The 20915-nt window shown below is 42.6% G+C and overlaps 1 protein-coding gene across 1 annotated transcript in view; it reads left to right on the top strand.

Annotated features, from left to right (window-relative positions):
- Window positions 1-1310: 1310 nt before the first annotated feature.
- Window positions 1311-20915, top strand: part of cog5 (component of oligomeric golgi complex 5) — a 72128-nt gene continuing 52523 nt past the window's right edge. The window contains exons 1-6 of the mRNA XM_085436298.1: window positions 1311-1369; window positions 1712-1851; window positions 3340-3397; window positions 3876-3930; window positions 14132-14201; window positions 16538-16658. Coding sequence (XP_085292424.1) covers window positions 1324-1369; window positions 1712-1851; window positions 3340-3397; window positions 3876-3930; window positions 14132-14201; window positions 16538-16658 — 490 coding nt within the window. The 5' untranslated portion in view covers window positions 1311-1323. The remainder of the gene's footprint in view (window positions 1370-1711; window positions 1852-3339; window positions 3398-3875; window positions 3931-14131; window positions 14202-16537; window positions 16659-20915) is intronic.

Genomic DNA, 20915 nt, shown 5'->3' with positions numbered 1-20915 from the left:
CTCAGGCTGTCAGGTTAAAACACTCGGTCGTGTTTTCGTAGCGTAAACGCTGGCACTCCTCTCAGAGCCTACGCTCTATCTGCTATTCCCGAACAGAGATACGCAAGTTTCTCCGTGACTGCAGCTGCCAGTCAAAGCTGTTATGATGACGTTTCACAACAATTTAACATCACCACTCTAGGAATTAGAATCACACTTATGGGAAAGGAGACCCCTTGAACATAAATCAGCGTGATGAGAACTATTGAAAACAAAAGAAAGAATCTTTGAAAAAAAAAATCTGAGGAGAATAAATTTATTTTAGTCTGACCCCAGTCCCATCTGCTAACGTGGAGGGGGGGGGGGGGGGGGGGGGGGGGGGGGTTATGACCTATACTGCAGCCAGACACCAGGGGGCGATAGAGACGTTTTGGCTTCAATGGGCAAAACAATGGGCAAAACATGCACATGCTCTTTGAGAGCTTGTTCCCGGCTCGTAACCAGCCCGCTCTGCCGTCAAGGACGATCATTGGCTAATGGTCATCATGTGACTGATGGAAGCCAGATCCCTCTGATTAGCAAAACTGTGATTAATAGTTAAATGCTATTGTTGAGGGGCACAGGCAGGAGTCCACATGCACACATAGAAAATAAAGAAAAGGGCACTTCGGGCACCAATCAGGAGAGGGCCAGGTGCTCCCCCCCCTCCCCTCATGCACGTGCATTACAGTCTAAGAGTACAGTACAGTAATAATAATTGTACAGTAACTGTAATGCTGGTTAGTGACTGAGCAGCCTGGCGACTTTTCTCAGTTTCTTATATAAACTGTTTTAGTGTCTCATCTTCAGCTGCAGGTCCCAACATCCTTCAATTCAGTCAGAGCAGCAGATCTAATGTCTGCATGACTTTAATCAACATTCAGGCTCACAGTTATTTCTTTAATCAGGGTAAAATCACTCATGTGCACAGATTAACTGACGACTGCTCATCTTAGATGTTATGGTGACGTTGCACCAATTTAATGCCATTCAGAATTATTAGAATTATTAGAATTACACTTATGAGAAAGGAAACTCCTTGAACACAAATCAGCAAGATAAGAAGTGCTAATAATGGCAGATCTTTTTTCTTTGGGAAAAAATGTATTTGAGGGGAACTTTGTTTTAGTCTGACCTCAATCCCATCCGCTAACATGAAGGAGACGGGGTTTATGACCTATACTGCAGCCAGACACCAGGGGGCGATAGAGACGTTTTGTGGGGAGTTCTTTGGTTGTGTGTCCCTTTAAGATTCATGTAGCTTCCGGACTCCGTCACATTTACGTCACACACGGAACTGTCAAGATGGAGGACGGTAGAGAAGCTTCCACGAATTCACTTTTGAAGGATGGTAAAATGAGTTTTATCATGACAGAATTGGTGCATCGACTTTAAATACGATCGTCGATCGTTTGAAGGCATTTTATCAAAAGCTGCGAGAGTCTCGCAGGACTGTAAAAAATTCTTTAGCCAGTGAAGAAGCGACATTAACATCAATAACCTGGTTTGCATTGTTTGTACAATTCATTTGGCTAAATTAGTATTTGTGACAAAAAAAAGTAGAAACTACATTTGGTACCCATCAAGTCGCTAATTGTATAATTAGACAGTGACGTGTCTGATTATGTGCTCGCTGTCTAATATGTGAGACTGGGAGAGTTAATGGCTTGAAAACTGACTGCTGTGTTTGCAGAGTGTTATGCTGATTTCCTAGTAAAGGACTTTGATGTGAAGACATACACCGCTCAGGCCATTCACCATGCTGTAATCGCTGAACAGCTGGCCAAGCTGGCACAAGGCATCAGTCAGCTGGACAAGGAGCTACACACCCAGGTACAAATCCAGCTCACCTGGGCCACTGTTTCCCTCAGAATGCACTAATTTATAAACTTTCAGTAATAACCAGCATTCCCAAATTACTGTGAGAAAACTAAGCAGATCCAAATAGATGAACCCAGTGTAAGTTTAAATGTCTGTATCAGTGTGACAACTCAGGACGAGCGCTGGATCTATCCTGAGTTGACCTGTAGGATGTGTTGACGAATGCAAAACATGATTGCCAAAGTATTTTTGGGCAAGATGCTGGACGTCACAACAAAATTTAAGCCATTAAAAAGTTACTATTATTGTTTTAACAATAAATACCAACACTAAGGTAGTCTACTGAAATTTTAGCCACTTTAGAAGTGCTGAAAGTTAGAATCAAATAACCAGTGTTGGTCAAGTTACTTGAAAAAAGTAATCAGTAACTAATTACTGATTACTTCCCCAAAAAAGTAGTCCCTTTACTTTACTGATTACTTATTTTCAAAAGTAATTAGTTACTTGGTTAAAAACATGATTTACAACCTGAATAGGTGATAAAGCGATAGATCTTTCAGCCCAATTCTACTTTCTGCCTAATCCGTCATACAAAATGTAATCAAATGGAAAAGTCTCTTTTTAAAACTTGTTTTATTAGTTTTAATCTTTTAACTTTATGCATCAAGCAAACATTAAATTATATGCACCATTCTCTGACTGGAAGAAATTAGTTTAACATTTAAACCTATTTTCTGCACATTCCAGCACATAAAATAAAATATTTTTTGTGTTTACACTCAGTCTTTCAAATAGATGCAAGTAAAACACAGCAGAAAATAAATAAAGTCAAAGTCTCAGCAGTCCTGTTGCTCTATTTTCACCTGTATAGCAGGCGGATGTTTGCCCTGGTCCAGGTGTGTTGTAGCGGTCAGTTGAAGAGTTTCTCTGTGAGTTTCCCATTACGTCGTAGCTACTCGGTGCTTGCTTGGAAGTTTAGGGTTTTTTTTCGCTGTAAAAAGAAGTTTTCTTCCCACGCAGTGAACAGCGGATGCTAATTAATGTTTTTGTCACTTTTTGTGGAATCAAACTCAAAGTAAGGTCAGTACTTCCACGCTTTAAACGCTGCACGCTCACACTCTCTCCCGCACTCGATATATTATCCTTTGTTGATCTGCACACAGCTGTTGCCACAACTGTCGCACTCGCTTACGTCACTGTCATGAGACCCTCACAAAAAAATCACGGTTTTAGTAACGCAGTAACGCAGCGTGCTTACGGGAAAGTAACGGTAATCTAATTACCTTTTTTTTGCAGTAGTAATCCCTTACTTTAGTCGTCACTTGAAGAAAGTAATCGGATTACAGTAACAACGCGTTACTGCTCATCTCTGAAAATAACAATGTGAATATATAAAATGTGACTAAAAGCAACTTAAATCAAACATTAATATGTCATATAAAGCACAAACAGTTACCATAACATGTGCAGTCTTCTTATATTTATGTTTATATTTTCCAGGTTGTGGCCAGACATGAAGACTTACTTGCTCAGGCTACTGGGATAGAGTCTCTGGAAGGTAAATTGCCACTTTTCCACAAGCTACTCTCATAAATTCAGATCTGTCAACTTCTTTTACAGACAAATTGATTTTTAGCAGTTTTAGGCTTCATCGTGTGAATCACTATGCCGAACAAATGCCATGCTTTGATTAGTTCAACTACAGTCAACATTTGATCATCTGTGAACGGTGGCTATTTTTAGAACTGCTGGTACTTAGGAAGGAATTAATTACTGTTATTACACCGTAAAACCACATCTGCTTTAATATTAAACTTATACTTTTCAAATGAACCTGAACTTTGATCATTAAGAGGATGGATGGGTAACATTTGCAGAAGTACTAAAGGAGTACATTCATAATGGGCTTTTCAGATGCTTGCAGTTCCTGCAGTTTACCAAAAGAAAGATCTAACATTGCTTGAAATAAGTCTGGTAACAAAGTAGCTCCAAGTTCAAAATATCCTGAAGGACTAAAATTATGATGTTGTTTTCAGGCGTCCTTCAGATGATGCAGACAAGGATTAGTGCTCTACAGGCAGCTGTTGACAGGTAAACGTGTTTGCCTCTGACTGTAGCCAGTCTATATACTGTTGATGTTAACAGGAAATATGTAGACATGTTTGGCTTAGTTCTTCACATTCACCCACTGTTTTCCTTTTACTGCCTTTAGATTTCTGTAACTGGGCATCTAGTGTGGTCTGTTAACAAAAATAACAATGAACTAAAAAAGTGTAGTGGTGAGATCAATAGAGTGAAAAGAATAAACGTCCAGAGCATCACAGTGGACCGGATACACTCTAGGTCCTTGGGAGCTGGAAACATGTCAAGCATCAATTCTAAAGGTGAGGCTGCAAAGTCGATGTCATTCTAAGCCAGTAGAAGCAAAATCGGCTCCCACCAGAGCAGATGCCAAATAGACTCGGAGGTTGAAAGAGCTGGCATGGATGCAACTCTTAATGCGCTTAATGAAGGAGGCAAAACTGAAGCTGCTCTAGCTGCAGCAAAGGTGCCAGAAGCTGCTACAGACAGTGACGATGGTAAAAGTGAAGTCGTGGTCCCCGGCCTTCCTTTATTCCCTGCTGTGTCACTGATGAAGATGTTAATGCACACTTTAGTCATGGGCAAAATGAAGACACTTAAGAACTTGACTCAGGGGACTAGATACAAACGAGCACTTTGTTCATTAGCCATTATTCTCATTCTTTCATTTTGTTAATTATCACACAGAAATGAAAACAGACCCAAACTTTTCCCTTCAGAGCTCCAACATGACACCCCTCACTCTCTCTGACACTCTGCAGTAAGACTGAGACTGTAGCCATGAAGCCTGGTATGGATCCACACAAGGATTGTCCCGTTCATAAGAAACCACACTCTTTAAAAGTTTCCTCAAAAAGCATTCCATTTATTAAAAATGCTGCATATCTATGAACCACAAAGCTAGAGATTGCAACACTGTAATGCGCTGTTCTGAGTGCTCTTTGCATGCCGGCTCTTCCTAACGGTCCACCTCCATGCATGACATGACGGTCTTGGATTTCAGAGGAGGAGCAAGGTGGGGAGCAAACCAGGAAGAACTCTCCTATTACAACATCCAGCTGCACAGAGGACTGTGGGGAAGGCAAAGTTCAAAGCTGTGTTTAGTCAGTGTGTGTCCCAGAGGAAGTCCTTAAAAAAAGAAAATGTGTGTGGAAGAAGGGCCATTGGCTTCATAATCCAAGCTGTAGATGGTTGTGTATCCCTTGGACTACCAACGAGTTTAGCTCGATTCCCAATAATAGACAGGAAATTCCCACACCAGAGACCGCTACTCATCAGCCTCATCTCAAAGCTGCTGCTGCCAAAATACTACCTCTTGACCCAGCAGCTGAAATCCTCTCACTGCTCGTAAGGGACATTATCTGTGTCCATGAGGTCCACAGTCGGTATTATGGACCACCCCATGCACAATATGCCCAATGCCTGGACTTCTGATGGGTAGGAGACATTTGCCCACAAACCTACTGTGAACCTATTGAAGACCAGAATTCTGGAGACCGTCCAGCTCAGTTTTTTTCTGACCATGTGAGGCTTACAGGTGAGTGCGCAAACAGGCCTTCTGAAAAGCCAGTTCAGGATAACACTGGCTACCAGAGCTTTAGTCATGCCGCAGAGGATAACAGACGGGCACCGTCAGTTAAAGATGAGCTTTTTCTTCACATCATGAACACCAAAACGGCATCTGTCTAAAAACCGAGAACAAGCGAGTGTCTCACATCTCTTGGATGTGCTTTGAAAAGAAACCAAAGAAAAAAGACCACTATGTGCATGGAAAGGATCGTCAGCAGTGCTCATGCTGATCCGACAGCCGATATATGGAGCGACTGCCTCTCTCTCTCTCTCTCCCTCCTGCTGCCACTCACACTCTCTCCCGCACTCGATATATTATCCTTTGTTGATCTGCAAAGTTTAGCCAGGGGGGCCGATAGGGCATGAACAGGGAAAAGGGGGCACAAAGACATTTCTTTCTTATTTAAAATGTCTAGCTTTTAATAAATAATTATCTGAATCTTACACCCAAAGTTTTAATCTGATTTAAATGTATAGAAGTCCATTACTGTATATAGTAACTGTTAAGTCTAATATGCCCTAGTAAGCTATAGTACTTTTTCCTTTGGGAAGGTACCATCTGTGCAGTCTGTAGAAGAAAGATGCTGAATCTATTTAGGCAAGGCAAGGCAAGTTTATTTGTATAGCACAATTCAACAACAAGGTGATTCAAAGTGCTTTACAGAGACATTAGAAACAAGAACAAATAAAAAGCATGATTTAAAATTGAATAAAACAAGCAAATAAACTAACTAACTAATTAACAAACAAACAAACAAACAACAGTATATAAAATCAAAACAGATAAAATCAGAACAGTAGATAAAATCAGTAGTTAAATGTAAGTTTTGAAATTTAAGCTTAAAGTGTGGATTTGGTGCTTTATTCAAATGCAGCTGAGAACAGGTGAGTCTTCAACCTGGATTTAAATAAACTGAGTGTTTCAGCTGATCTGAGGCTTTCTGGGAGTTTGTTCCAGATATAAGGAGCATAAAAGCTGAATGCAGCGTCTCCGTGTCTGGTTCTGACTCTGGGAACTGATAAAAGACCGGATCCAGATGACCTGAGGGATCTGGATGGTTCATACTGGGTCAGGAGGTCATTGATGTATTTTGGTCCTAAACCATTCAGAGCTTTATAGACCAGCATCAGAACTTTAAAGTCTATCCTCTGACGGACAGGCAGCCAGTGTAAGGACCTCAGAGCTGGACTGATGTGGTCCACTTTTTTGGTCTTAGTGAGGACTCGAGCAGCAGAGTTCTGAATGAGCTGTAGTTGTCTGACTGATTTTTTTAGGTAGACCTGTAAAGATGCTGTTACAGTAATCAAGCCTACTAAAGATGAATGCATGGACTAGTTTTTCCAGGTCCTGTTGAGACATCAGATCTTTTATTCTTGATATATTCTTGAGGTGATAGTAAGCTGACTTTGTTATTGTCTTAATGTGTTTTTCTAAGTTTAGGTCTGCATCCATCACTACACCCACATTTCTCGCCTGGTTTGTGGTTTTTAGATGTATAGATTGAAGTTCTCTGGTGACCTGTAATCGTTTTTCTTTGGTGCCAAAGACTATTACCTCAGTTTTGTTTTTGTTTAGCTGGAGAAAATTGTGGCACAACCAGTCATTAATTTCCTCAATGCATTTACCAAGAGCCTGTACAGGGCCTCGGTCTCCTGGTGACATTGTGATATATATTTGTGTGTCATCTGCATAGCTGTGATAGTTTATTTTGTTGTTGTTTATAATCTGTGCCAGTGGGAGCATGGAGATGTTAAACAGAAGGGGTCCCAAGATGGAACCTTGGGGAACTCCACATGTGATACTTGTCTGCTCAGATGTGAAGTTACCTATTGATACAAAGTATTTCCTGTTTTCTAAGTATGTTTTGAACCAGTTTAGTACAGTTCCTGAAAGACCTGTCCAGTTCTCCAGTCGTTTGAGTAATATGTTGTGGTCAACTGTATCAAATGCTGCACTGAGATCCAGTAAAACTAGGACTGACATTTTTCCACTGTCTGTATTCAGACATATGTCATTAAACACCCTCACGCAGCTCCAGCTATTTCTTGACAACAACAATCTCTATGAGAAGTTCCAGTCTGGTTTTAGAGCTCGGCATAGCACAGAAACCGCCCTACTGAGAGTTTTTAATGATTTGCTTTTAACTGTTGACTCTGGTTGTGCTGCTGTCTTAGTAACCTTGGACCTGACAGCAGCCTTCGACACTGTAGATCACAACATACTGCTAGCCCGCCTTCAACATTGTGTCGGTTTAAAGGGCACTGTCTTAAAGTTTTTCCAGTCCTATTTGAATAATAGGAGTTTTTCTGTTCACCTTGGTGAACTGTCATCTCCCAGAGCTCCTTTAACCTGTGGCGTACCTCAGGGGTCCATACTAGGCCCCCTGTTGTTTATTCTGTACTTGCTCCCTCTGGGCGATGTGCTCCGTAAACATAATGTGTCCTTCCACATCTTTGCCGATGATATTCAGATCTACCTCCCTCTGAGGTTGAACTGCAATGTTTCTTTGCAGCCGCTACTCTCCTGCTTGTCTGACATTAAGACTTGGATGACTCTTAACTTCTTACACCTTAATGAAAGCAAAACTGAAGTCATTGTGTTTGGGCTTCCTAAAGATCCCAACTTCTCTCTTGACTTTTTGGGACCCCTAACCTCCGATTGCACTTCTTCCATTAAGAGTCTTGGAGTTATTTTTGACAATGCTTTTAAACTTGATAAACAAATCAGCTCTGTAGTTAAGGGATCTTTTTATCATTTACGGATTTTAGCCAAAGTCAAGTCTTACCTTTGCAGGAACGATCTAGAAAGAGTGGTCCATGCTTTTATTACTTCACGGCTGGACTACTGTAATTCCCTCTATGCTGGCCTAGATCGTTCCTGTCTACATCGCCTTCAACTGGTGCAGAACGCTGCCGCTTGCCTGTTGACCGGTTCAAAAAAAAGAGACCACATCACTCCGGTTCTCTGCTCTCTCCACTGGCTCCCAGTTGCTTTTAGGATTGATTTTAAAATCTTACTGCTGGCTTTTAAGGTTTTAAATGGCACTGCACCTTCTTACCTGTCAGAACTCCTTAGTACTTATCGCCCCAGGAGATCTTTGAGGTCAGCCGATCTGATGCTTTTAGATGTTCCCAGGTATAAATTAAAGACAAAGGGAGAGAGGGCGTATGCTGTGGCTGCACCCAGACTGTGGAACAGTTTACCTCCTCACGTCAGATTCTCCAAAAGCCTAGAAACTTTTAAAACTGCTCTTAAAACTCACCTCTTTTCATTGGCTTTTAGAAAGGTTTAATTTATTTGTTTATTTATTTTTTATTTTGATCAGCGAGGTGTTTTACGAAATTGTGTTCTATTGTATTTTTATCTGTATTTACTGTACAGCACTTTGGTCAGCCTTGGTTGTTTTTAAATGTGCTCTATAAATAAACTTGACTTGACTTGACTTGACTTTGGTCAGAGCGGTTTCAGTGCTGTGGTTCTGTCTAAAACCTGACTGGAAGGCATCGTAGCAATTATTCTGTTTTAAGAAGTAACTGAGCTGTTGAGAAACTGCTTTTTCAATGATCTTACTTAAAAACGGGAGATTTGAGATCGGCCTGTAGTTGTTCATTTGTGTCTTGTCAAGATTGTCCTTTTTCAGTATAGGTTTGATTACAGCAGTTTTTAGTGATTCTGGAAACACACCTGATAATAAAGAAAAGTTGACGATCTGTAACAGGTCTGACTCTAAAGTCTTTGAGACCTTTTTGAAAAAACTTGTTGGAAGGACATCTAAACAGCAGGAGGAGGAGTTCAGTTGACCTAAGATGTCCTCCAGGTCTTTGCTGTTAATAGGTTGAAACTGTTTCATGGTGTTTAAACAGTTTTTTGGTGGACACAGTACATATCCTGGATCTGCTGTTGATGTACCAATTGCTTGTCTAATTTTTTGGATTTTTTCAGTGAAGAATTTGGCAAAGTCATTGCAGGCCATGGTCGAATGAAGTTCAGCTGCCACTGACACAGGAGGGTTTGTTAGCCTGTCAACTGTAGAAAATAAGACCCGAGCATTATGGCTGTTTTTAGTGATGATGTCAGAGAAGTAGGACCTCCTTGCACTCCTCAGTTGTAAATTATAATTGTGAAGTTTCTCTTTATAAATGTCATAATGAACCTGGAGGTTTGTTTTTCTCCATCTGCGCTCAGCTTTCCTACACTCTCTTTTTTCATTTTTCACCAGTGTGGAGTTTCTCCATGGAGACTTTTTCCTTCCAGAGATGACCTTCACCTTAATGGGAGCAATAGTGTCCATTACATTTAACATGTTAGCATTGAAGCTATTGACGAGCTCATTGACTGACCCTCTGGACAGGTCAGGTGTTAATGGGAAGACCTGGTTAAAAATTGCACTACTGTGTTCAGTTATACACCGTTTTGTGATCACTGTTGGTGATATATTTGTGTGGGCTGAGATTTTACTTTCAAAGAAAACACAGTAATGATCAGACAGGCCCACATCAGACACAGTAACCTTTGAAATGCTCAGGCCTTTGGAGATCAGTAGGTCAAGAGTGTGTCCTCTATTATGTGTGGCCTCTGTTACATGCTGAGTCAGCCCAAAGTTGCCCAGAGTGTTACTCAGGTCTTTAGTCCCTTTGTCCTGAGGGTTGTCCACATGGATGTTAAAATCCCCAGCAATAATTACACAGTCGAAATCAACACAGATCACAGACAGCAGTTCACTGAGGTCATTAAAAAAGTCTGTGCAGTATTTGGGAGGCCTGTAAACATTAAGAAACACAACTTTGGATGGGGCCTTCAGCTGTAAAGCCACATATTCAAAAGACTGAAAACTTCCAGGAGATAGCTGCTTACATTGAAATGATTCATTAAATAAGACAGCAACCCCCCCTCCTCTCCTGCTCACCCTGACCTCACTGATAAAACTGTAGTTAGGAGGGGTCGTCTCGATGAGAACAGCTCCACTGTTACTTTGGTCCAACCAAGTTTCAGTTAAAAACATAAAATCAAGGCTGTGCTCAGTGATTAAATCATTAATTAAAAATGTTTTCCCAGCTAGAGATCTAATGTTTAATAAAGCCAACTTAAGTGTTTTAGAGGTATTACTTGTCCCCTCGTGTTTGGGAGCAGTCTGTGGCACACAAGGTATGTTTACTATGTTTAAAGATCTTTTAGAGTGCAGCTCTCTGTGTTTTGACCAGGCCACATGTCTCCTGTCACCTAAAAGTACAGAAATTTTAAAACCTTCTAGTAAACAGGGTCCCAGCTTCTCCTGGGAAAAGTCACCACTGCCATAATCCTCACAGCCCGGACCCTTCACACATCACGCATCAGACTGCGGAGACAGGGCATGAAGAGGAACTAAGGGGGGCGAGGCTGGGCAATGTGACTTCGATTGCTCTGTTGAGGGTGGGGCTCGATGGCGAACCTTTGGCCGCTCTGGTGGGGGGTTTATGGGGGACAAAAAGGGATTGGGACGGGGGGTAGATCTGAGCCCAGCATTGACCCGCTCCATCATCTCCTCAGTGAATTTCAGGTGTGGGGAGGAGGGAGAAAGGGAGGGGGAGGAGGGTGATGGCCTGTCAGGGGTTTGGGGGACTGGGGAAGGTCGTGGTCCCTTGTCCTGGTCGTTGGTGTTGTTGAGAGAGTTGGAGGCAAATAGGGACCCCTCTTCTTGCCTTAGATGTCTCTCCTTTCTGAGGCTCTTCCTCAGATGCCATGGATGTCTCTCCTTTCTGAGGCTCTTCCCGGGTGGGGGCAGATGGAGCTCCTCCTCAAGGTTTCTGCTGGGCTTTGTCTGTTCTTGGAGTACTGTTTGTTCCTCTTTATGAGATAACTCCTCGTTTATCTCAGCCTTGGCACCAAGCACAGATGGATGACGTATGGAATAAAACAAGTTGGAGGTGAACAGTTTCACCCCTGACTTGTTAAAATTAAATCCATTTGCTTTGAACAGATGCCTGCGTTCCCAAAAAATATTAAAGTTGTCGATAAAGTGCACTGAGTGGTCAGCACATGCTGATATAAGCCATTTATTCAGTGTAAACAACCTGCTGAATCTCTCGTCTCCTCCTCTGACCGGCGGTACAGGTCCACTGATGAATACAGCTGCATTCAGAGAGTTTACAGTGTTTAATAATCCAGTAAAGTCCCGTTTCAGAACCTCCGACTGTTGTTTGGACACATCGTTTGACCCTGTATGCAGAACAATGTTTGTCACAGTTGGATATTCATCTGCAATTTGAAGAATTCTCTCCTTCAGGTTGTTGACCATATCCTTAGGAAAGCAGAGGACTTTAGTGTTCTTACCGCACATCCTTTGTACATCCTTTACGGCAGAGTCACCCACAATCAGAGTTTCAGGCCTAGCCTTTAGCTTTCCCTGTGGCCTTTCACTTTTCAACAGATTTTCAGACCTTATTTCGCTGCTTTTAGATGGATGGTTGTCCGATATAGATCCAGGGTCCTTTGATAGTGGAGCAAATCTGTTCTGCAGTTTCACATTCAGTTGTTTTGGAGGTTTGTTGTTAACCTTCCTATTCACGGTTGTCCAGTCCTGTTTCCTCCCGTATACAGGGGTAGAAGAGCTTCTCTGTCTCGTAGGAAGTGAAGGCCAGTCGGTTTCAGAGATTTCAGCTCGCTGTGCCCTGCCTGTGATACGTCCTCCCCCTTCCAGGAGACATGATTTATGTCTTGGTTTTGCACCAAGACAGTCTAAGGGGGGATTATCACTTGAGGATTTATAATAATGCACAGAGTCTACTTTCTTGGTCATGTTATCTGTGCTCCTTAGCTGTGTACTAGCTTGCTCATCGCCATTGTTTTGAATCAAAGGCAAGGTTGTTTCATTTCCACACAGTCCATTTACCTCCACGTTTACTTCTAAGCGATGAATTTTTGTCTCCAGTACTGCAATCTTCTGCAGGAGGCTGTGGTAGTCATCTGTGGAGAGGGAAGGCATCTTGTTGCTAGTTAGCCTAGCGGTTAGCACCTTTCCAGGCTATTGAGGCTGCTCGGTGCCCAGACGCTGTAATCAGGCTTCAGCTGTGTCTAGGCCACAGACACACGGAGCGCTGAGGACAAGGTAACCATAAAATGTTGCTGTTTCTGTTAAGAACACTCTAGTCCTAATGATCTACAAGTGTCCAGAAGTTATCGCAGGTAAGCTCACACGGAAAAAAGGAAAAAATCAGCATAAAAATCAATAAAATCAATAAAATCAATATAAGAAGCAAAGCATTCAAGAGCAAAGAGATGAAGCGTCCACACTCACAAAGGGGAGGAGCAAGCACTTTTAATTATTCTTGAAAAATAATTTATTTCTGTGCATTTTTTTTTCCAACCTGCATCAAATTAAAGTTGATTACGTCGATTAAGCATCATAAGGTGGAGGGTGGAGGGTGGTTCCCTATTTTTTATTTATTTATTTTTGTTGTTGCTGGGAGTTTTAGAGCCCTATTAGTTAGGTTGCTTAATATTTCTGCTAAGTACTCTTTAAAATACCAGAGTAGGGAGGATGGAGCAGGTTTAAGTTTATTAGATTGATCAGTTTTACTGAACTATGAAATATTTTGGGTGCAGTGTATTTTTAACAAAATAGCTTTAGTGTTTTTTTTGTTTTTTGTTTTTTTAACTTGAGTATGAACTTATACAAAAAGCAGCAAGATATTAAAAAACAGTTTTATTGATTAAAAAACACATTATATTGGATTCATATCGGTATCGGCAGATATCCACTTTATGATATCGGTATCGGACATGAAAAAGTGGTATCGTGCCATCTCTAGTATTTGCCAAGTTTTGGTATCTATCATTCAGAAACCAGGGCAAATCAGGCTACTGTTTGACTGCAGAATTTGTGGATGGGATGCAGTATTCCCAAGGGAAAACAACAAAAAGGGGCAGAGATGGAGGGATTCTCTTCAGGACAGACGGGAGCTAAAGATACTGAGAATGTATATTTTGCTCCTGTTGTCAGCAGCTCAAAGTTTACCCGACCCTCATAGACAGGAGGTCAAAGTGGGTCAGTGTTTGGGAAAGCAAAAACACTGTGTGCTTTGGTACTAGCTGCTCCAGAAAGAGTCGGATACCACGGTGGGTGATTCTTTCCTCCTGGCATAGGGTGGCGCCTGGCTACATCTTTAACGAGTCAAGACGCTTTCACGTTGATGTTCACAATCATTACACAGTCCACAGGTGCTGGGGGACAAACTCTTCATCTTCTGCAGTGGCAGACATTTGATTTTGTTTTGTATTGGTTTAAGTTAGTGTTACATCCAGGAAGCGTCAAGCTAAACTGTGCAGGAAACAGCTGTGACGGGCAGATGAAGGCACGTGGTCAGGCGCTGATTGAAGGAGAACTTGATTTTCTTTGATGTTTTAGATATCATTGGATTCTGTTTATTTAATCGTGAGAACCGATGATTAGTATTAAAATTCAGTCGACTGTGCGGCATTGCCACAGATTGTAATAAAACATGGAAACTCACCTTGACTAATGTAACAAACCTCAGCCTGTATGCACATTCCAAAAGCTGGTGTGAGGTTCCAGGTTGTTCCAGGTTGTTCCAGGTTGTTCCAGGTACAGTTTTTGCTGCAGTACAGCTCTATCTGTCTGATCTAACACTGATGTCCTTCCAGGATAAGGACAAAGATTGTTGAGCCATACAACAAGATTGTGGCCAGGATCACTCAGCTCGCCAGGCTGCAGGTAAGTTGAATATCATGTCATTTGTGAATAAATGATTGAGTGTCATTTGAAATGATAGATGACAACTCTTTACGTGACAGTTTGAGTGAAAAACCTTTGAAAACCCAGAGAGACCACGGTGCAGACGAGAAGGTCGGCTTTTGTTGGCCTGAACTCCGAGCTGCTGTTTGTGCAGCTCTGTGAGAACACGGCGCTCCACGCCTCCTGCTCGTGCAGACGAGGAAACTCAGGGTTAAATATTGATGAAACAACAGCTGTAAAAAGGTCAGCGTGTTTCAGGAGTCCCTCTGGGGCTGATGCCTCTGTGTTGTGCATGTCAGCTGTTTTGTGCTTCTAGTATGAGACTCAGCAGCTGTCAGTGAGACAGTGTGGGATCATCTACAACATCTGAGTGCAAAGGTTAAATAAAACAGTTCTCAGCAGATTTATTTTAGTAGTTTTATTTGTAAAAGGGTGACATTTTACAAAGTCTGATAATTTGCATAGACTGTATAAAACATTTTAAACTGCACACTCATTGGCTATTGGCTTGTCAATGACAAGTCCAGGCCAGTCAGCGTGCGGTTTTACAGTTAAGTGGAATTATGCCGCTCCACTCCAGGGCCCGTTCGTCTGCCTGCAGTGAGCTCTGTGGTCAGATGGAGGCAGTATAGAGAGGATGTCCTGCAGCCGGTCTGTGGGGCGCCCCTGCTGTTGTTGGTCTGAGAGCCAAGTTCAGTGTTAAACGGTGTCAGCGCTGCCGCTGTCTGTGCTTTTCATGGTTTATTTTGGTTGTTGAAGTTTTTTCACGGTTTCCCCAGTGACTGACCGAAAAGTGTACGCAGATACGTTTCCCATTTAAGATCTGTTTTTCTTTATCACAACCAGTTTTCTTTTAAAACCAAGATGGAGATGGTGTAAGCACTCATCTCCAGCCTTCAAAACTGGACGTGAGCAGCCAATAGGTGACATCGCAGTAGCTCCATCTGCTATTCTACTTTTTGATTATACCGACTCCACGCTGTGTCTGTTCTTTGAGTCATTGTGCTTCAGCAACGGTTCACATAAGTAGATAGTTGTAGCACATTGGTGATAAACCATTGATCACAATTCAAACAGTGTCACAGACAGGAGACAGGCTTGCTGGCTTACTGAGCATTTGACAGGTTCAAGGTTCTTTATTTGTCACATGCATAGTTATACAAGTATAACACACAGTGAAATGTAGCCTGACACGCTCCTCGACATGTGCAAAAATTGGGGGGGTGTAGAGGAAGAACATATATAGAGAGCGACAGCACTGATCTGTGAGTGATGATAATTTGTGCACCAATTCCTCTGACATCGTCTTATTAATCGTTAGCTTACTATGCAAACATGACAAGTGAAATCTCCTGCAGCTTAAACATGTGAGAGGTTGATCGCGCAGAGAATCGCTGAGCTTATGTGAGTGAGCGTGTGTAAAAGCATTTCAGTTCTGCTGAGCCAAATAAGACAGGTCAGGGTGAAGAAGTGACAGCCAAAGAAAAGCTTACCACAAAACGGAGAAGTTATGACAAATCAGACTATAAGGCAAAAAGAAAGTGCAGCTTTATGGTTTCACGGACAAAAGAATTTCTGTGGCTGCAATATGACGAGCTAAATAACCAGGGCTGCACATAAGTGGTCCGCAGGTGCGCATTCGCTGTCAAAATAAAAAACATACACAAGGGTTAGGGTTAAATTTAAAAACTGTACTTTTGAGTTAAAATATATATTTATAATTTTAATAAATGACAAATTAAAAAGGCATGAACATTTTTTTGTATCGAAAAAATATCGAACTGTGACACCAAAGTATTGAACCGAACCGTGAATTTTGTGTATCGTTGCACCCCTAAAATAAATATATATATATATATATATATATATATATATATATATATATATATATATATATATATATATATATATATATATATATATATATATATTTTTTTTTTTTTTGTTTGGACTGGTCCTTCTGTTTGGAGCTGCCTGGTTCTGCCTCGTCTTCACTGGTCATGCTGGGATTCTCTGCATCCACATGGTGACCGTCCAAACAATGAACAAATATTGAGTAAACGGTTTATTTTGCGACACCACAAAACAAACAATAGTGTATAGTATGAAACAATAGATGTTTTAATTTCATCACTTGATATATGTCGTCATATCGCACAGAAACCATTTAATGCGATATGAAAATGAGAAGCATACTGGAAACATGTTGTTCTTGACTGCTTTTTTGCCGTGTCTCAATTAATGGAATTAGTTGTGTAATTCTCAGTTCTTGTTTACGTCAGTCGTCTCAACACCTCCCTTCTTCACTGCTGCAGGGTGCCTGTGACCTTCTGCGGAGGATCATTCGCATCTTGTATCTGAGCAAGAGGCTTCAGGGACAGCTGCAAGGAGGCAGCAGGGAGATCACCAAGGCGGCTCAGAGCCTTAACGAGCTTGGTAAGGACATGCATGTCTATCATAGAACAACTGTTACATAAGCAGCTGTGTGTTTTTCACAACTCAGATCTACTCAACACCTAGAACACCGGTAACTTTAAAGCCTTTTTCCACTAATACCTACTCAAGTCCGCTCGGCACGACTCAGCTTGGTTTTTGGGTTTTCCATTAGGTGGTAGTACCTTGTATTTGATACCAGCTACTTTTTTAGTACCTGCTTGGCCAAGTAAAGTCAACAGACTGCATGCGACTGATTGGCTAGTCAGCTGCGTCAATGAGTGGTGAGAGGATCTCGTTCACGAAAATCAAAACAGTCGCTTTTGAACGAGAAAAATGGCTACAGAGAAAAACAACAGCGTAGTCCCGAAGACAAACACACCACAGACCAAGCAGCAGGTATATCATCGCAGCGTGTCACAATATTCACCTTGTTGTTGAGTGGAAAAGGCAATGAAGTGTTACTTTCTTTAGGTTAGACTTGAAACAGACAGGTTTTTATTAACACAGACAATCAAAGAAGATCCATCCATCCATCCATTCGCTTCCGCTTATCCTTTTCAGGGTCGCGGGGGGCGCTGGAGCCTATCCCAGCTGTCATAGGGCGAAAGGCGGGGTACACCCTGGACAGGTCGCCAGTCTGTCGCAGGGCCAACACACAGGGACAGACAACCATTCACACTCACATTCACACCTAGTGACAATTTGGATTAATCAATTAACCTATCCCCACAAGCTGCATGTCTTTGGACGGTGGGAGGAAGCCGGAGTACCCGGAGAGAACCCGGGTACTCCGGGTTCTCTCATTTCTCATCAAAGAAGATGAAATGAACAAATATGTAGACATGTAATGTCATATTCAGGGGCTACCTCGATTTGTTTGGACTGAATATGTAGACGTTTAATTTTCCTGTGAAAACATCAGCAGGTTGCACTTTTAGGAGGTTTTTCCTTGGTTAACATATCTATAAGTTTGGAAACGGCTGAACTCTCGGCGCTTCGATGTTCAGGGTTAGATGTGATATTGTAATGAACCCTGCAGCATAAAAGTATTTTTGGTCCATACAATCACATGAAAAGAGTTTTGTACAGTGGCTCCAGTGACGACAGGACTGTTGATTTTTAAATTGTAGTGTGACGCCTGCATGCTCCGGGCTGATTCTGCAGAACACTATCCAGAACCTGAACGAGACTCAAACATAAACAGAGAAAAGCTCAGTAGAAGAGGCATGCTTCCCCCAGTTTAGAAGAATGGATGTGTTTTAGGTCGTCACACTCAAACATCATTTTATTTTTTAAAATAACAACTAGCCTGAATTTTGGCTTGAAAGCGTGAACAGAAGATGTTCGTTACCCTCTTTAGTTCCACAAAGTAACCAGACTGTTAACAGAGCACAAGGTGTTTGTTTTTTTTGTGTTTTTACCTCCTCCTGTGCTTGTTTGATACACTGGAAGAGACCAAAGGCAGCACAATGATAGGATTGCAGTTGTGCAAAGCACAGACCCTTACTGGGAATCACTGTGGGTTTCAGTTAGGGCTGGAATAATTCATTGAGTAATCAATTGTTGAAAAACAAATCTTAAATGTAAAACTTTTGCTTCGATGGTTCGTTAAAGTCACAACTGTGTAGCACTTATCGTCCGTCTACTCACGGCAGAGAGCAGTGGAAAGAACAGGTGCAGTGCAGGAAGCTTTTCTAGCATCACTGTAACACTTTTGTTACTGTAAGCGCCATAAAAACCTGGGACAAAGCTGGCAGGAGTCCTTAATCAAACCGTCTGCCCAACAAGCTCCAACGTGAAGACAATCCAACTGATCCCATTCTACTACTGTTTGTTTTACACTGAAAATCTACAAGAAACCTACAGAAGGTAAAATAAAATATGAAGATGAACAGTTAAGGTGCCAATATACCCTTCGCAGTGGTCATCGCACAGATGCAGCCATTTATACCCGCGGCGCAGTATTCTCCTAAACCATAGGTGTCGCCACTCGGACAGGATTTCGTCATACGCGCTGATGATGAGGAGAAGTCAAAAGACTTTGTCGAGTGTTTAGTTTTTTATTTATTTTTGTAAAGTTCTTTTCACAAACTCCAGTTTTCAAACAGTCCCAAGACCTCTGCAGCAATTAATTATTTTAGTAATCGAGTAGTCTATCGATGATTCCATCAACTAATGAAGTAATCGGATAAGAAATACTTTTCTTAGTAATGAGCAATAATGAATATTCAAAAGAGAAAAGTCTTTCAGAATGACTGCCCGTCGGTTTCCATTTTAGAAACAGTTTGACTGCATACAACAACAAACCCTTTCGGTTTACGTACATGTATTACAACATGTTTGTGATGCTGAAAACTGAAGTTATGGTGGTGGAAACATTAGTTAATGCTAATAGTAATTCAGCATCCAGCCTAACAACTGTCAGGTCAGTGGCTCAGAGTTATTTGGCCCATGTATAGAGCCATCTACTAATTGGAAGGTTGATGGTTCAGTTCCTGGTGGTGCCAGACACTGACCCATGTTAGATTGATAGCATATGTGTTTGACAGAAAGCACTTCTACATAGAAAATTAGTGCATGTATGAATGGGTGTGAATGGAGCCGATCCAAAGAGGTCAAAGGTCGATCCTCCAGCTCGCTAGTATGGGGAGTCCCAGCCAGGATAGCTTTGCATTCGTGCTGTCAGCGTTAATCTCATTAAAATGCATGTAACGCGGCAAATCTCCATTAGCGAGTTAGCGCAGATCGGCCCGTGTGTGTGGCTGCACAGCGTCAACGCGTTAGCGCAGTCAGCTCGTTAAAGCGTTAGTGCAGATCGTGGGCGGCTGCACGGCACTAACTCGCTAACGGAGATTAGTTAATATAAGATAAGATGAGATGGCGCCGGTGAGGTCGGCTGCCGTCACGACTGCTCCGACCACTTTTTCTTTGTCTTTGTTTTTTAAGTTAGTTTTCAGCGTTTCTAAATCGGCAAAATCATCACCATTGGGTACATTAGGTATGACAGTGACACTCTTGTTTCTATTGGTATACAATGTACTCACAATTCGAAGTTTTTAACTCCGGATCCGAGCTGGCCGAGTGAGATCTCGAGGGAGAACAAAGGGAAGCGGCGGCGGCCTAGAGGGAAGCGAGCCGGCGTCAGGAACAGGCTGAGAGCTCGTGCACACCGCACACCTCTGCCTAGCATCCTGCTCGCCAACGTCCAGTCACTGGAGAACAAGCTTGACGACCTCAGGGCCAGGATAAAGTTCCAGAGAGACATTCGGGACTGCAATCTCCTCTGCTTCACCGAGACATGGCTGAACCCAGCGGTGCCGGACCACGCCATCCAGCCGGCCGAGTTCTTCTCGGTTCACCGCATGGACAGGACACGGGACTCGGGGAAGTCAAGGGGAGGCGGTGTGTGTTTAATGGTGAACAACAACTGGTGCAACAGTGCGAACGTTGTTCCTCTCACACGCTCCTGCACACCAAATCTGGAACTACTGTCCATCATGTGTCGTCCTTTTTATCTACCTCGGGAATTTACATCGGTCATTGTAAGTGCCGTTTATATTCCACCACAAGCGGACACGGTCACCGCCTTATGCGAGCTGCATGAGGCACTCACACAGCACCAGACACAACACCAGGACGCTGCGCTTATTGTGACGGGGGACTTTAATAGCGCCAACCTCAAACGCGCAGCGCCGAACTTTTATCAACACATCACCTGCCCCACCAGGGGTGAAAGGACACTGGACCACTGCTACACTACGGTCAAGGACGGCTACAAGGCACAATCCCGCCCCCCGTTTGGCAAATCTGATCACGCCGCCATCTTCCTCATGCCAAAATACAAACAAAGGCTGAAACAGGAAGTTCCGGTTCAGAGGAAGGTCGCGCGCTGGACGGATCAATCGGTGGCCGCGTTACAGGACGCACTCGATGACGCAGACTGGGGCATGTTCAGAAACAGCTCCGACGATGACGTCAACGTGTTTACGGAAGCGGTTGTGGGATTCATCGGGAAACTAGCGGATGATACCGTGGAGACAAAGACTATCACAACGTTTCCCAACCAGAAGCCGTGGGTGGATAAAACCATCCGCGACGCTCTGAGATCCCGCACCGCTGCCTACAACACGGGACTCACGACGGGGGACATGGACCCGTACAAAGCCGCGTCATATAACGTGCGGAGGGCGGTGAAAGAGGCGAAGCAGCGCTACGGGAGGAAACTAGAGTCACAACTCCAACAGAGTGACTCTAGGA

The sequence above is a fragment of the Copadichromis virginalis genome, linkage group LG17 (genome assembly GCF_057382275.1).
Source record: "Copadichromis virginalis isolate Kocher_CV1m ecotype Utaka linkage group LG17, C_Virginalis_male_GT1.1, whole genome shotgun sequence".
Lineage (NCBI taxonomy): Eukaryota > Metazoa > Chordata > Actinopteri > Cichliformes > Cichlidae > Copadichromis > Copadichromis virginalis.
The sequence above is the reverse complement of the archived record's forward strand: the minus strand, read 5'-3'. Positions and strand labels throughout refer to the sequence as shown.